A 17,035-nucleotide genomic window follows, 5' to 3' on the forward strand; every position below is an offset into this window, starting at 1 on the left:
CTCCAAACAAAATGCAATTCACGGGAATATTCTCAGTGGACATTAACTTTGGGGCCAAGAAAACACTCAGAGAAATAGAGAAACCCTTAAAACTTATTTTCTGCTTTAAATCAAGAAAATGTGCCAAAGTCCGAAAGGTTCTAAAGAAATAAAAATAATCCATTGCAAACTCAGGACGGGATTAAAACAGAGGTAGCTTTAATGCTGCTTCAGACTGAAATTAAAAACATGTGGAGAAGGATTTAAGTTCATCAATTTAAAACAGAGCAGTCTTAAACCCGTGTAAACAATATCCAACATCTCAACAGTGTCCATAAAACGAATTTATGTGTCTTAAAAATAAGCTTATTCTAAAGGCCCTTAGAGTTCAAGAAAATCAGTTAATTAAATGAATAGCAATGTGTGGAGAACAGGAAAAAACCCCAAAGCAACAGTCTAAAAAATAAATATGTAGAAATCAAGAAAAATAAGGAGAGAACAGCCTATTAAATTTTAAAACAGCTGAAACAGTCACACAAAAATTTTGATCAAACAGGACAAGAAATGAGGGGAAGGAGCAGTTTATATACAAAAATAATTTTAAAATCTATGGTAACAGATTTTTACAGTACTTGTATCCTAAAAATAGTTTTCTATTATTCATGTAAGTGTGTTTTATAATTTATTTCCTAATGTAGTTTATTAACAAAACTCGTAGAAAAGCAGAAAATAAAAAGTCAGGAAGAGATGATCAAAATGTCTTATCTGAAGACACAGATATCTGAATTGGGTTCATTCTAAGACACGGTTCTTAATGAGTGTATCTGGTTCCTCTGCTCACATGACACCGAATTTTCCAGATAAGTAGTTTGTTTTTCCTTGGGATGTTGCATTCCTCCCATCACCTGCCTTGGAAGGCGTTTCCATGGTAGTGTATCTAATCTGAAACCCACCAGCAGTGACTGAGGCATCTGTCAAAAACTTCAAGGTCATCACATTGCCTGGGACAAGAAAAAAGAAAAACAAAGGTTACATTTCGGGTGGCATAAAAATGTGATATTTCGGGGTTTTATTTTTGCTTTTTGAGTGCTCTTGGTTGCTGAAATTCTGAGATTTTCACAGCAATCCACCTGCTCTAGAAGGAATTGTGGGGGGTTTTTTACCAGAAATCGATTACCTGTGCTGATGATGTCATCTGGCAACTCATCTCCACAAAACCTGGAAAAAAATAGGAATATTCATGGTTAAAGGATATAGGAATATTCATGGTTAAAGGATACAGGAATTGTGGCACAGAACCTGCTCTGAACTGGGGCTCCCAGGCTGTTCTTTCCTTAGAGATGAAGGGGATAAATTTGTTTTAAGTCTTCAGTGTGTGCAATTTTGTGGTAAATCTACTGCCTAAAGAATTTTTAAACATCACCCCACAGTAAGGTTTAGAGGAGGGAAAAATGTGGGAAGTAGTTCTCAATATACTCAGGAAGTAAATAATGTGGGACAAGAAAAAGAGCAATTTAACAAGGCATTAAGTAGAAGAACAGTGGCCCAAGGATAAGAAAGGAAGAATATTGGCAGAAAAAAACCATTTAAAATTATCTGTAAAAGCAAAACAAACAGAATATCCTTGCTTTGCTACACATGATCTGTAGGGAGGATGTGAAAAGTGTTAGGAATTGGGAAGTGCCTTTTATCACTTTTTATGGTTTGTTTTTTGTTCGTTTTGTACAGTCCCTGCACTGGAAAGTCGAGATGTTTCATACCAAAATATGACTTATAAAGGTTAAGTAAAAGTACGACATTGAAGAAAGTGAGAATTAAGCAAAGAAGGAACTAAATCTAATAAGAGAAATGATATATAGCACTTGTTCTGATATTAGCTAATACTTCACTTCTGTAGCAAATAGCAACTTAAATTAAATATATTTTTGCTAGCATCTCACCTCCCTCCTTTCAATTAAAGCAAACACAAAATGCTGTTTGACATTCCTGAGAGTCCTTCCTGAGAAATACTGGAGAATCAGGATAAGCAGCTGACTAAAAAGCCTTGCAGCTTTCTTTTATCTCATTTAGCAAAGCAAAAAAAGGGCAAAGCTCCATTCCCTGAAACTCTTAACAGGCATGTGTTAATAATATTAAAGTAAATTGGGGAGATTAAAGTAAAGGAAGGATAAATCAGGTCCTATTGCTGCAGGAATTATGGACATCCCAGCAGTGCTAATTGGATAAGGGATACAGTGTCCTCCTGAAGTTCTGGGGGGCAGATTTAATCATTTATTTGCATATGAAAGCTGGATTTGCTTTACCTGCCCACAAAGCCATTGACATCATCGTAGCTGTCATAGATTTCCAAGAAATCCGCCATACAAGCGACGTCATCTTCCACGTCAAACTCCAGGAACTGCAGGTGGATCCTCTGCCCATACTTCACTCTGATGTGCCAGTAGCAAATCTGCTCGTTTTCATACTCGTTTGGGTACCCTGGTGACTTAAAAACATGCCTGGAATCTGTGAAGACTCCACCACACTCCTTTCCTAAGAGAGAAATAAAAATGTCAGAGTTTAAGTGTTCCTTCTGACTGTGGCTATGGTTTGAATCTTCGGGCTCTTTGACCTGGCAGATCCATAAAAAATCCCCCAAGAACATCCAGAGTGATAGAACTTCTCGTATGTTCAAGCACCCGGTGAATGTCAGTCATTCCCAGCTTTTGGGAGAAGGTATTTTGGAAGCAAGAGGTGAGCACTGAATTCAGAGGAAAAGCTTTCGTTGACTTCCGTGGACTTGGGGCCAGAGCTGGGTGTTTTATGTCAAAGGCATTTGGGATTTTTGGCTCCTTCAAGCTTTACAGCTGGACTTGCAAGTCCCCCCTGACTCTCAGTGTCACCCTTTCTTCTTCAAAGACCTCTTCAAAAAGGTTTCCTACAAAAAGCCTTCTGAAGGCTGGTGCTCACATACATGGGGGTGCACTCCTGTTGTTCCTGCAGCTCTTCACTCCCTTTGGGATGAAAACACTTGTTCCAGTTTGATTCATGCTCTGGTAGCTGGAATACTGTCTCCAGCTCTGGGGCTGCAACACAAGAAGGATGTGGAGCTGCTGGAGCAAGTCCAGAGGAGGCCACGGAGATGCTCCAAGGGCTGGAGCCCCTCTGCTCTGGAGCCAGGCTGGGAGAGCTGGGGGGGCTCACCTGGAGAAGAGAAGGCTCTAGGGAGAGCTGAGAGCCCCTTGCAGGGCCTAAAGGGGCTCCAGGAGAGCTGGAGAGGGACTGGGGAGAAGGCATGGAGGGACAGGACACAGGGAATGGCTTCCCAGTGCCAGAGGGCAGGGATAGATGGGATATTGGGAAGGAATTGCTGGCTGGGAGGGTGGGGAGGCCCTGGCCCAGGTTGGGCAGAGAAGCTGTGGCTGCCCCTGGATCCCTGGAAGTGTCCAAGGCCAGGTTGGAGCAACCTGGGCTAGCGGAAGGTGTCCCTGTCCATGGCAGGGGGTTGGACTGGGTGATCTTTAAGGTCCCTTCAACCCAAACCACTCTGGAATTCTGTGATTGTCTGATCACTGCTGGGTGGGATGTACATTTCAAACACCAAAGGGTTCCACAAGTTCCTCATCAGGTGACATCTTCGGCATCCTGGAGCAGAGCAGAGGCTCAGTTCAATCTGAGTTTTGTCTTTGTTCCCCTGGCTCCTCACCTCCTCCTCCTCCTCCTCCAGACAGCCCCACCAGGCTCTGCAGAGCACGAACAGAAATCCTTTCAATGTGAGAGGCTGAAGCTCTGCCGTGTTGGCAGCTCTGGTTTCCTTTTGTCCTCTGACCAAACAGTGTTTGGATAGTAACTCCCTCCTGGCCCAGAGGAGAGGCTGACAAAGAGAAAGTCGGGCTCACATGCTGTAATTCTGAGGGCAGGAGTCTCTCCTTGGATGTGGAACATCTGGGAATGGCCCCCACCCCACAGAGCTATTTGATGGACGTAAACAAGCCTGTGAGCACAAACAAACTGTGCACAGCTGTGCAGACGTCATGGACAACTCCAGCTCTGGCTCTGCCAGGCATGGCAGGACACTGTGAGCAGGGAGACAGTCAGGTTAAGCTCTGCTTTCCTTCTTGCTGCCTATTTTTTCCACCTTCCCTGCTAAATGAAGTGATACCAAGCTAATCTGTAACAGTGGCCCTGTGGATATTTCAGTCACCTCCTGGGGTGAGGTTCTGCCACTCATGTTTGTCATGTCTCCTGATCTGCTTTGGAGGTTCATTTTTCTCCAGCTAGTTACAGACACACACGCAAGGCACTGCTGGGATCTGGATCCATCAGGGTTTCAGTCAGAGAATCATGGAATCACAGAATGGTTTGGGTTGGAAGGGACCTAAAAGCCCATCCAGTTCCAAACCCGACACCTTCCACTAGCCCAGGTTGCTCCAACCTGGCCTTGGACAGTTCCAGGGATCCAGGGGCAGCCACAGCTTCTCTGGGCAACTTGGGCCAGGCCCTTCCCACCCTCCCAGCCAAGAATTCCTTCCTAAGAGAAGTTCCTAAGATGCCAGTCCCGGACATGACATTCATTTTCAGAACTTTTCCTATCTCGGACACAAAAAAGAAGGAATGAGGGTTAACACTGAATTTAACTTGTTCACGGGCGAAATACCTGGAAAATGGTCCCCATGTGAAACACCTCAGATTGTTCCAATGAAATGGGAGGTTCCATGTGCACCCTTGTCCCAGCAGGACAGTGCCCAGGGGGCCGTTCTGGACTCACCGTTGGGGTTGTAGCAGTAGGCGTCCCATCTCTCGCTCCGGTTGAGGCGAATGCCGTAGTCAACAATTCCAGTCCTTCCAAAGCCACAGTTGGCTCCGGCTTTTACGATGGGATAACCAACCCTGCCCTTGGCCATCCAGCCAGCAGCACACACGTGGAAACCTGCAGCAGGGAGGAAATGCCACATGGATGGGATCAATCAATCCCAGCCCGGGAACGCTGCTTTTCCTTCAACTAACTCTTACTCAAGCTGATGACTCAACGACCTGGGTGTAATTGGCCTGGTAGAAATTGAGCTGCAGGAAAGAGCAGGACTTTGAGAGGATAATTTTAAACACAGAGTATAAAATTGCATTGTGTTCCCCACAATGTGATTACTGGGGCTTCATTTCAGGACAAAAATCAAACACAGATGGACTGCATAGTTCCCCAAGTAGTCAGTCTGAAGTGCTCTGTGACCGCTTGTAATCAAATTATACATTGGATGAGTTGTCTAAGAGTGTGCTTTGTTTCCCTTTTCAAGTCACACAAATCTGCTCAATCAGATCTCAGGAGTCAGCAGCCTTAATTTCTGAGCATGAATAAAACACTACATACAAAACACAGCTAAAACCCTGCAGTGTCAATTTAAAACACTTGCAACTGAAATTTGAATACGTGAAATGCCTCAAGCATTTCTTGCCAAACAAAAAAGATCCTGTTAATGCATTTTGGGGCTGAGAACTTAACACCAATAGGCAAAGAATGCAACGTTGTTCCCTGGCTGGTAGAGACCAATCCAGTGTTTGCACTGAGAGGAAATGGGACATATTTGTGGCACCCCAGGGCTCTGAGCTGCTCAGAGAGACAAAAGTCCCCCTTTCACATGTGTGCTGGTGCTGAGAGCCAGTTCTGACTCAACAGCAGAGCAAGAAAATCTCTGGAGTGGAGGATATTTTCCATTGTTTTCCCATTGCTCTGAATGAATGGATAATTTCTTATTAGGAATCAACTAGAAATACAGTAGAGCCCTGAGTCAGCTCCACTTTTTACTCCAAGCACACACAATTCACTTTCTCCCAGAGCAAATATGGCTGGGATAAAAATCTTGATGAAAAGAAGAGACTGACCTGTTAGAATGATTCCCTGAATGATTCCCTAGAGGCCACGGAGATGCTTTAAGTTCTGGAGCCCCTCTGCTCTGCAGCCAGGCTGGGAGAGCTGGGGGGGTTCCCCTGGAGGAGAGAAGGCTCCAGGGAGAGCTGAGAGCCCCTTGCAGGGCCTAAAGGGGCTCCAGGAGAGCTGGAGAGGGACTGGAGACAAGGGATGGAGGGACAGGACACAGGGAATGGCTTTAAGCTGAAGGAGGGTTGATTTAGATGGGATACTGGGGAGGAATTCCTGGCTGTGAGGGTGGGGAGGCCCTGGCACTGGTCACACTCCAGTGACCAAGGTGGGAAATTGGAAGCAACTTGAGCAAAAATCCAGGGATTTCCACGTCTCTCAGTCCCCGAGTTCATAACAGACACAACAATACACAGCTGACAACGCTGAACGAGGGCTGTGAAAAGCCAAGTGCCGTGATTTTTCCATGATTTTTCCATACCTATTTTCCGGGCCGCCTCCAGCTGCTGGTACGTGGCCAGGTGTCCTCCCTCGTACTCGCACACGGCCTTGGCCTCGGCGTAGGTGAGCTGGTACTTCCCGGAGCGGGATTCCCGGTGGTACACCCCGGCTGCCCGCTCTGTGGGAACGAGGCAGGACACGGATTCAGTGTCAGACCTCAGCCCTCCCACCCCCAGCAGCGAGACCTCAACGTTGGGCTCCACATCTCCTTCCAGGTGGGAAGAAGAACCGAGCGTCCAGCTGGCAGCTGTGCCGCTCGGGAAGCGCCGGGAAAACACGTCCCTCCCGACCCAAAGCTTTTTGAGAAACCCGAAGGTTGGGTTTGTTTGGGAGAAGTTTTTAACAACAGAGCTTGGAGAATTTTTGAACAACAGAAGGTCAACAAAAGGCTGGGCAGGACTCCCCTGGGATGACTCCGAGGGCAGTCGTTATGGGAACGCCGGCTGTCAGCATCCCCGGGGCTCTGTATCCCGCCTGACTCCGGGGAAGCTCCTTCTGGATCCCTATCACAGCATCCCTCTGGCTGCCACTTGAAGCGCCTTTGGAAGATGAATCAGAGCTTTGTTTGGAGTCTCCAGAGAAGTTAAATCAGAGCTACTTGGATCGAGGAGAGGCGGGAATGAAAGGGGAGAAAAATGCGAAGTAAAAATATCTGAGCGTGTGTCACCGAGGGCAGGACCAGAACAATCGCTGGCTGACATTTCTGCTGCACACAAAATTCGTACATTTGCTTCGTATTTTTTTTCTCTGCCGTTGCAAATATGATAAAAAGCAGCTTTCCAGGGAAACCTAGAAACTGCCAGCGCTGCCACAAGTTTTATAATCTCTTCATGTTGCACTTGTCTGGTGCCATATGTGTGGAAATCTGTCTCGGAACCAACGTGCATATCTAATCTGAACGGTGGTTTTGTTTAGGTCTCTCTCATATTTAGGATAATCTGGGAGATGTGGCTGTTTGGAGCTATCACTGAAAAAAAAGATGGAAAACAGGGAGCGTTTTTACAGTAGTTATTGGTCCCATGGGAAAAGGAGGGTGTCTTTTTTTTAGGGACATACTTGGAGTCGGTGGTTTTGGCTGGGTTAGGGTAGTTTTTAAAAAGCCCTGGTCACCACTGAATTGTGGTTAATGGTGAGATCCCTTAATAGACACGGAATGACGTTGGCCAGGGTGGTTTTTGGACCTGCTGTCACTGGCCTTGTGCCCAGAGAAATAAATTATATTGCTGACAACAGTCTCAGAAGAAACAGAGCCGCCTTCCGGAACATCACTGGGAATATCGGTGGCATGGGCACGGGATAACAGATCCTCCATGGAAAAACCCTCCTGAAGAAGCCAGTTTTATTGCAAAGAAGAGCCATAACAACTCCCAGCTGTGAATGATGGTGTGTTATATTAAAAAAACACATTTTAATTAAGGATTTATTCCTCGGAAGTATTGCTTTTCATTTCCTCAATAGGCTGTCATGTCTAAGCTCGTGGCAAGTCCTGATAAATCAGCTCACTGCTGCTGTGGGCAGGGTTGTGTTGGATTCAGAATGCAGCAATGGGAAATCTGGGGCAACCTGGAATCCACATTGCTGATCACTGAGCTCCCAGGGAAGGGAACTGAGAGATGAATTGGAACATACAGACTGTATTCCTTGGGACTCACTGAGCTGCCCCACCTTCACCACTCAAAGAGCACCTGAATTCTGAGGTCAGTCACCTTTGCAAAATGAGCCAAAACAAGAGATGTCTTCAGGCTCTTTGCTGGTGAAAGCCCCCAGTCCTCTGGCTGCCACCTTTGTAAGTCCCATCCTGTCCCTGGATGTACCACCAGGGATCTGGTGGGATTCTCCACTGCTTGGACTCGTCACTCCCAGAGCTGCCAGTAAAAATTTCCCATTTTCAGTTGGCTTTTTCACCTGGTGATATTTTCAAATTTGATCCCTCCAGAGGTATCTCCTGCCACTTGTTGCTGAAATGTCACTACGGACAGGCATCATATTTTTCAGAATATTTCTGGAAAGTTCTGCTTTCCACATGGTCTGCAAGGGCTAGAACCAAGAGCAGCACCACTGAATCTTCCTGCAGTACCCTGGTGGGTGTTGTCACCCTGCAAGGAGCAATCTCCAGCTCCCTCTCTGTTATTGCTTTGTAACGTGGCAAAAGTAGCCTTTGGAAAACCAGACCACACACATGGACTCCCCCCCAAGCTTTGGGATTTGCTGCTGGCTCGGTGTGTCACACTTTAAAGCATTCCCTAACAGTGTATCCTAATTAACTGATTGGATCTTCCACTGGCAACTTTCCCCCCTCCCTCTTAATTACATCAGGGGCTGTGCAGACAGATAAAGTGCTTCATCAAACACAGACCCGGCTAAAGGACTGGAATTATTAACCATTCATTGACACATTTGTGTCTCTGGATGTATAAATTTATATAAGGTATTCACAGGCAGGCAGGAATTGCTCTTTATGGAGGTGGGATCATGCCAAGCAGATAAACCTGCATGGAATTTGTATTTGCCAGCACAAGCACATGCCCACCACTGCCAAAGGGCCGTGGGTCCCACGTGTTTCTTCCAGCTCACATTTCCTAAAATCTCTCCTTGGAGCCCAGGGACAGGGGGGTCCTGCATCCTCCTGCATCCTCATCATCCACAGCAGGAGGTGGGGAAATGCAGCCAAACTCTTTTGCACAAATACAAGCAGCATGAAATTTGGGCTGCTAAAGTCCCCACAATATGCAGGGAACAAGCACTAAATGCTAAATAAAAGGGAATATTTAGCTTTTAAGCAGAGGGTGGCCATGTAGAGCTCTTGGCATGGACCTCTGAAAACACACGTGGTCAAACTCAGAGAACTCCACCAAACAGAGCAGGAAAAGCCCCTAAACCACCCTGACACGTGGAGTGGGAATGGGGATGGAATCCTGAGCACAGAGTCCTGGAAAACCTACCCTGTGGCACCAAGAACTGGCACTGGAATAAGGGCATGAGAAAATTCGGGCAGGACTGTCCCAACCCTCCCATCAGCTGACAATGAACCTTTGGTTATAACGTGCTTGTGTCGAAAATGAGCCACATCAACATTCCATTCCCACAAGGAATCCATTCCCAGGGAGGTGCTGGAGGCAGCTGCAGCAGGACTGCACTGCACACACTGCCTGAGAAACAAGAGATGTTTATAAGGAGGAAAAAGGTAAGACATGAGCGTTTCCAGGCTGCCAGTAATTCGAGATTTTATAGCTGTGCTTATGATTTGCTGGGGAAAAAAAAAGGTAAGATGGAAATCTCCCTACATTTTCAATTTGGTGCTTTATCAGAAGAGGAGATAAGCAAAGCTCAGATGTTTTATTCAAGGAGGGGTCTTGCTTTAACGCACAGTGAAGGTGAGATTGGAGTGACTTGTTTTACTATTCAAGTTACCCTTTTTGTTTGGTTTTGAGGGTTTTTTTTTAATACACAGAAGCCTGAACTGGATGTCTGTGATTTTGCCAATTTATTTTTTTTTTTATTTCCATACAGTGTCACTGAATTCCATTGGTAATTCAATTTTTGAGCTTCATTTCCATAATGTTATTGCTGTAGTTACACTGGATAGTGCATTTCTAGTTTGGTTTTATTTAGAACAAGTCATCAGTTTTCCCCTCCTGGTTTATTTTTACTGACTCTCACGGTAAATGCTTCAAGGTGCAGCAAACCAGAATTTTGCTGTGCATTCCAATCAACACTCAGCTGCTCCATTCTAAAGAAGTTGAAATGTTTTTTCTTCCATTTGACTGCTGAATTGACTGATCACTGTTATCCCAAATTTGCATTTATGCTGTAGCAGTCCCTAAAGCTATGAACTGGCTGGTTATAGTACCAATATTTGCAAATAAAACACCCCGGAGCCATTCCCTGTCTGTCAGTAAAAGTGGGATGTGTGTGAGACTCTTCCCCATCATCAGGTGGAAGAGCCATCATCATCATCATCACCTGACACTCAACCTCTCTGCCTTGGCCATCAAGGCTTAACAAACCCTCAGCCCTACTCATCTCCTGTGTCTCCTTGTTGTTATTCCAGCCAGGAATAAACACTCTGCTTGTTTCCCACACAAACCTCTCCTTTGTCATCCTATTTTTGAACAGCAGCCACTCGAGGTGGAACCTGAAGCTGCCAAGCTGTTCTTCCTTGGAGCTCCCCCTCCCAGCTGTGGGACACAGGAGGAATGTCCCAAGGTCGGGAGCAGAGAGGAGCCACTAAAAATGTGCAGTCAAATGGAAAGCAATATAGATAATTTCTGTGCCTCATTTGTGCTCCTGGTGGTTTACATGGTCCTCTGAGAGGGGCTGGAGCCACGTGGTTGCTGCACCAGCTGACACAGCGTGGTCCTGCTCCCTCCTGGGACATCTGAGCACAACAGAAACTCAGGGATTCCCTAAAATCCTTAAAGAATCACACAACATTCCGGAGAGGAGAAAGGATTTGTAAGCATTTGTCAATAAAACAGAGCACTCAGTGCATGCCTTTATTTTGGCATCCTTTATGTGACTCGACTCTATGTTTGCCTGTTGCCTTGGATAATTTTAAAGATCTATAAAAGAATCTCAGAGCTATTTAAACCCACTTGAGGTACAAGAAACTCTTCCCACAGCATTTTTTCTCTTGCCCTTTGAAAATCTTCTGTGCCCTGTTAAATGATGTGAGCAAACCAATGGCCAAAACACAGACATTTCTGTGCTTTTCTAGAAACCTAGGAAATATTATCACTATTATTTCCAGACCATTTAGTTTCATATGCAGGACCCCAGGCATGTGAAGTATGTTCATGCAGAAAGCAATTCATTCCTTTGGCAAATGTTTCTTTTCAGACCCTTTTTCCTTCGTTACAAGCAACTGTTTTTTAGTGCAGTTTTCACCTCACGCTGCAGGAAAACACATTTGGATAAATATTCCATCATTAGCTTTTCTTGCATTTCAGAGGAGGAGTAAAACAGCAAATGTGTAAAAACTCACATTCACTACTCAGATGAAATGGTTTAATGAGTTGCAATGCAGGATTTTGCTGATATTAATGCACAGCTCAGCTTCGTGCTGCTCTTGGACAAACACGGTGGCTCTGCAGCAAAACATTCCCAAGAATTAAGTTATTCCTTACCTAACCAAATGGAGTTGTGCAGCACTCCATCCTTGAAGCCCCACGCTCCAGCCTCGTCCCAGAGCAGGGCAGAGAAGAGAATCAGTGCAATCATCTCCCGGGAAGGCTCAGGCTGTAAATATTCCCTGGTCAAACGCTCCGGGTCGGCTCTGGCTCGGTGCTCCTGGAACATCTGGGAGCCAGACCTTAAATAGCACGTTGAGCTGTGAGGTCAGTGAGGCTGCTCCAATTGTGCTGCTGCAGTTCTTACACAATTAAATGTGGTGTCTGCAGTCGCCCATGTGACTCACTTTTGGCTCTCTCCATTCCCAGCCTGTCCAAGAATCCATTCTATCCCTCACTACTGTGGCACACGCGGACGCTCTCCAAGCCAAAGGCTGTTCATTCTTCGGCACTGGCTGCCTTCAGATTCCACAAAATAAAACTCAGAGCCAGTCTATCTATGCTTCCAGCCACACCACTTACAGGACCTGAGAGATCACACTCGCTCTCATTCTCCTTTAAACATTCTGCCCCTCTGTAAATAATTCGGATTTAATTTCACCTAACCAATGGAAAAACGTCAGGAGAAGATTTTACACTGACTGTTTGAATTCGGCTTCCCCACACGGAATCTGTCGCTGCAAATCAACCTCCCAGATCAGCACAAAACTGCAAGTGTCAAAAACAGATGCTCTTTGTTCTGCAAAGTGGGAAATAAAGCTCAAAACTTCCCCTCCAAACCACAGTTTAAAGGCTGAATCATGGCGTGACAGCTGTCTGCTTGTCTTCCCTTCTGGCTGGAAGTGAATCCTGCAGCTGCTCCTCATGGATGAGTGGGAGAGAGGAAAGGGGGGAAAAGATGAGAGTATGGAAAAGGAGCTGGTGCTCCACACTCCTGAGAAGCCCTTGGAAAACTCTGCTGATAACATTGGTAACTTCTGAGTCAGGAGCTACAGACAGAGACATGACAATGGTCACGCCAACAATCAAACTGCAAGAGATGGGAAGGGAAGGGAAGGGTGGAGGTGGCTGGGCCTGCTCAAAAATGTTTTAACACAGATGACTTGTGGTGAGGAAGATTCTTCATCACTCCAGGCTCAGAGTGAGGTCCATCCTTACAGAGGATGCTGGGACAGGGACTGGTGCAGAGATTGATCCAGGGACTGACCCAGGGGCTGCCACTTTGTTCACAGCCTCTCCCACACTGATGGTCCCACCCCCTTTACAGCTCCCCTGGCAGCAAAACAGGGAAGATCCCCACAGACTTGTCTCATCACAGCGAGGTGGGAGCCCTGCTCTGCTTCTTCTTTCCACATTTGAGGGTTGGTGCTTCATTTGTACTTGTTTCCTGCTTTAGAGAATCCCAGGATCGCTGAGGTTGGAAAAGACCTCCAAGACCAAGGTCAACCTGTGCCTGATCCCCACCTTGTCCCCCAGCCCAGAGCACTGAGTGCCACAACCAGGCCTTCCTTGGACACCTCCAGGAATGGGGACTCCAAACCTCCCTGGGCAATGCCTGACCACTCTTTCCAGGGAGAAATTCCTGATGAGTTAATGCCTAATAGAGAAGAGTCCAAGGTTTTTGAATGGCACCTAATTAAACTTTATTCTGGGAAAATATTTTGGTAGAAGCCTGATGCTTTCTAAACATTAATCCCCAAGACAAGTACTTGAGGTTACCTGGGATATGAGTTGTGAAGGTGGCAGCATCAACTTTTGGGGTGTTGCTGAATGTGTTACTCCGGAACATTGATTTCTCACTGGCTGAAGGAGACTGGCACTTAGTCTTTGCTGGTTTGCATTTGGGACACAGTCATGGCATCTTCTGGGAACCTGGAAACAATAAAAGAGGCAGGAGGGAAGGGATGGAAACCGAGGGAAAGGGAAAACTCAACAATAATATAATTCACTGGCAATCTGGAAGGATAAATTCCTGGATCAGGTGGAGAGAAAGAAGTGTGATGTGATGTCTTTCCTTGCACAGGACCCCTTTTCTCTGTGCCACTCCATGAGAATTCCTCTGGATGGTATGGCAGTGTGAGTTGATATTAATGATCTATCAGAGCCAAATGTCCACGCCACAGGAATTGTTCTGTCCTTGGTAGGTGGGTTGCAGTGCACAAGATCACAGGAATGTGGGAACAGTGACTAATTTCTAAGAGCAAGGAGTGCAAACCATGGAGATGATTTGTCACAGACTGACACAATGAAATCATTAGGAAAGACACTTGTACAATAATGAATAAAAATTACTCATTACTGAAGTTAAGTGTTAGTGGGGAAAGGCCTCAGCTGGAAAAAGCAACTTAATAAATAAATAAAGGGCATAAAAAAGCAAACAGTGCTTGAGAGCAGCCCTTGATTTATGCAAGGTCTGATGTTTGAGTGAACACAGAATCATGGAATTAAGGTTGGAAAAGACCTTGAAGATCATCAAGTTCAACTGTCAAAACAGCCCCACCATGGTCACCACCGACCATGTCCTCAAGTGCCACATCCACACAGTTTTTAACACTCCCAGGGATGGGGACTCGACCATCCCCTTCCCTGGGCAGCTTGTTCCAAAGCTTGACAATCTTTTCCACGAAGAAATTTTTCCTCATGTCCAGTCTAAACCTCCCCTGGCACAACCTGAGGCTGTTTCCTCTTGTCCTGTCACTTGGTACCTGGAGGAACATCCAGGTGCCTTTAACCTCCCTGGAGGAACAAGACTAGCTGTCAAGAATTCCAAGGAAATACGGTGGCTTATGGGTCATAGAATCAGGGAATAACTGGGGCTGTAAGGCAGCAGGAGAAATCATCCAGTCTTGGAGGCAGGATTCAGGTGTCACATTGGGAATAGTCCCTCAAATGAATAAACTTCATCTTTGTCAGACAGTAAAAATCTCTGACAGGAGGGGGGAGCTGAGGGGGGTCAGGCTCTGCTCCCAGGGAACAAGGGACAGGAGGAGAGGGAACGGCCTCAGGCTGTGCCAGGGGAGGGTCAGGTTGGACATCAGCAGGAATTTCCCATGGAAAGGGTGGTGAGGCCTTGGCAGGGGCTGCCCAGGGAGGTTTGGAGTGCCCAGCCCTGGAGGTGTCCCAGGAAGGCCTGGCCGTGGCACTCAGTGCTCTGGGCTGGGGGACAAGGGGGGATCCATGGGCTGGGAGGGCTTTTCCAGCCTCTGTGATCCTGGGATTCTACCAAAAGCTCTCCAGGGTTCAGTAAATGTTGTAGAGGGAGGAGTAACTGGGCATAGGGAGTATTTTGCAGTGCCAGTGAAGTGACACCCCCAGAGCTGCACTTCTGCCCCTCCAGTGAGCAGGAAAGTTCTCACCTGCAAATCCCAGCAGAACCTCAGCACCAAGATATTCCACAGCTGTCCACAGGCACTTGGAGACACTCAGCTGACATTCTTTAGCTTTCTTCCAAGTTTTCCACATTTAAATATGTACCAGACAAATCTTATATAAATTGAAGGGAAAGCAGGGCTTTCCTTAACTCTTTCTTAGCTCTTTCCTTAACTCTTCCTTAATTCTTGGCTTATTTCTTCTTTTTTTTCTTCAGCAAAGTAACAGGTTCTTTAGTGCCTCTTTGTAGCAGGAAAATCATGTTACAACTCTTATTGTATCTTTAGGTTTCACTTTAAAAATTATCACCTTCTTTCCACCTTTCCTGCAGGTCATATTTTCTAGGCTCTGGACTATTCCTGGTCCTCTCCCTGTTGTTTTCCCAGGTGTACTCCATCCAACAAAAGGCTCCACCATGACAACACAGAGGTGAGTCATTTATTTTCCACAGGATGTTTTGGTTTCTGTGAACTCCTGGTTTGACTTTTGCTCTTGGTGAAATTCCCTGCAAAAGCAACAAGTCGGGATTTTAAAATGTTTTAAAATATTACATGGACAAGAAGATGGTCTAAGGAGGAAAAATGCATCCAAAATGAAAGCAGCCAGTGGGATTTGGCAGGTCTGACCCGAAGACATTCACCTGCTTTTCCAATATCTCTTTCCTTGGATGCCTCTGCTCCAGTGAAAGCCAAAAAGTGACACAGAGATGGTGGTTTTTTGGGAAAGAGTTGATGAAATGGTTTGGACTCATGAAAAACTCGCTCCTTATTAACTTACAAACTAAGATTTCTATATTTTTCACACATTTGTTGCAGTTAAGGCAAGCCAGAAGGAATTTCTACTGAAATTTCCCAACTTCAGGTGATGCAATTTGAGAAGAATTTGATAACATGAGATCTCCTTGGCCAATGACCTGAGAGTTTATTGTCCCAGGGGTAAGTTAATCTTTCAGAGAGTATTTTGCCTTATAAATAAATAAATATTTTTCAACCTCCCCTCCTTTGCCTTAAAGTCTGATTTTTCTTGAAATCAGTGCCCATTTTTATCAGCAGCATCAATGAGGCAAGACCCAACCTCTCTGTGTAGTGGTGCTTGAGTTTAAAAAAAGCAAACAAACCCCTCCATGTGAAAGGAGAACAAACCAAAAACATTTGGGAATATTGAGAGCAGATGTTGGGAGAGAAGAATGGATTCACTTATAAAAATTCTGACCATTTGCCAAGTTGAAATATTTGAAGTCCTATAGTGAGAGTTACTCTAAATAAAAGAGTTGGAGCAACCAAAATTTTAAAAAATACAGATATAACAGATAGAAAGTTAACAAGTGTCTCAGGGATGAGACACTTTAAATCACATTTTGAAACGACAGAAATATATTCCAAAGGCACAAAATGTGGTAAACACGGTTTTTAGATGTGAGACTGAGGACTGGGTAATGTGGCAGGGGGGTGCCAAGACAAACAGGCTCCAAAGATTGCCAGGAAACTCCTGAAAAGAAAAAAACAAGTTGCAGCTCCATCCACTGCAGAGCCAACTGCAACAACTCTGGGGAGAGGGGGGGTTGGGGAAAATATTAATATAAAACATATTATTAATAAAAACATATTATTAATAACATTTTATTAATATTAATATAAGATTAATGTATGCAAATGGTCAGATGTGCAGAATTTAGTCCTTTAGGGCCATAGACGTGAGTTTTTTTCAGTAGTTCTGGAGATTATGTGCTTTTACAATATATTATATTGTTTGTTTAATTAATTGGTATATTTATATTATTTATTTATTTATTTGATATATCATGCATCTCTAAATATATACAATGTACTGTGTTTGTAGAGGAAAATAAAAATATTGGTGTCTGGTAGGTGTATATAAAACATCTACACCATAATAGTTTTAATAAACAGTGTGTATTAACTCTTTTCACATTGGTGAAAGCAAGGTCAGAGTGGAATCACTGCTGACCATTCAAACTCATGGAAACAATCCTTGTGAAAAAGACTTTCTGGTCAAACAGTTTGCCTACAAAGTAAACACTTACTTTTCTATTTTAATATAAAATATTAACTAGAAATATATAATCATAAATTATATAAATATTATAATTGAAATGATAAGGTAACTAAGCATTTATAAGGGTTTTAATCTCCTATATTTATCATATTTCACTAGCATATAACAAATAGATCATTATCTAACTCCAAGCATCTCATTTAAGGGTGTGAATGAAGAGCTTTTCCATTAAATAAGTCTCCAAAGGGCA

General features: G+C 44.8%; 1 protein-coding gene across 2 annotated transcripts; it reads right to left on the reverse strand.

Moving 5' to 3' along the window:
- Positions 1-181: 181 nt before the first annotated feature.
- TNFAIP6 (TNF alpha induced protein 6) lies at positions 182-15,572 on the reverse strand. 2 transcript variants are annotated; one of them, XM_027656334.1, is made up of 7 exons: positions 14,757-15,572; positions 13,120-13,272; positions 6,312-6,449; positions 4,727-4,888; positions 2,283-2,511; positions 1,157-1,197; positions 182-980 (listed from the first exon to the last, which is right to left on the reverse strand). In XM_027656334.1, exons 2-7 carry the CDS (start codon positions 13,187-13,189, stop codon positions 817-819), a joined length of 804 nt encoding a protein of 267 aa, XP_027512135.1. In that variant the 5' UTR covers positions 13,190-13,272; positions 14,757-15,572; the 3' UTR covers positions 182-816. The 2 variants fall into 2 exon arrangements, with proteins under 2 accessions (XP_027512135.1, XP_027512134.1); XM_027656333.1 differs by lacking the exon at positions 14,757-15,572 and adding an exon at positions 11,458-12,389 and having other exon boundaries at positions 13,120-13,230.
- Positions 15,573-17,035: the final 1,463 nt, after the last annotated feature.

Source organism: Corapipo altera, unplaced genomic scaffold (genome assembly GCF_003945725.1).
Source record: "Corapipo altera isolate COAL_440 unplaced genomic scaffold, ASM394572v1 68, whole genome shotgun sequence".
Taxonomy (NCBI): Eukaryota; Metazoa; Chordata; class Aves; order Passeriformes; family Pipridae; genus Corapipo; species Corapipo altera.

What these genes read in the sequence shown, in the direction of transcription:
- TNFAIP6 (XM_027656333.1), bottom strand. Translation starts at nt 11,629, where the DNA reads ATGTTCCAGGAGCACCGAGCCAGAGCCGACCCGGAGCGTTTGACCAGG. An exon ending in GCACAACTCCATTTGGTTAG is followed by an intron (nt 6,450 to 11,457) that starts GTAAGGAATAAC and finishes TCGTTCCCACAG; the next exon opens with AGCGGGCAGCCGGGGTGTAC. An exon ending in GTCAATGGCTTTGTGGGCAG is followed by an intron (nt 1,198 to 2,282) that starts GTAAAGCAAATC and finishes ATTTTTTTCCAG; the next exon opens with GTTTTGTGGAGATGAGTTGC.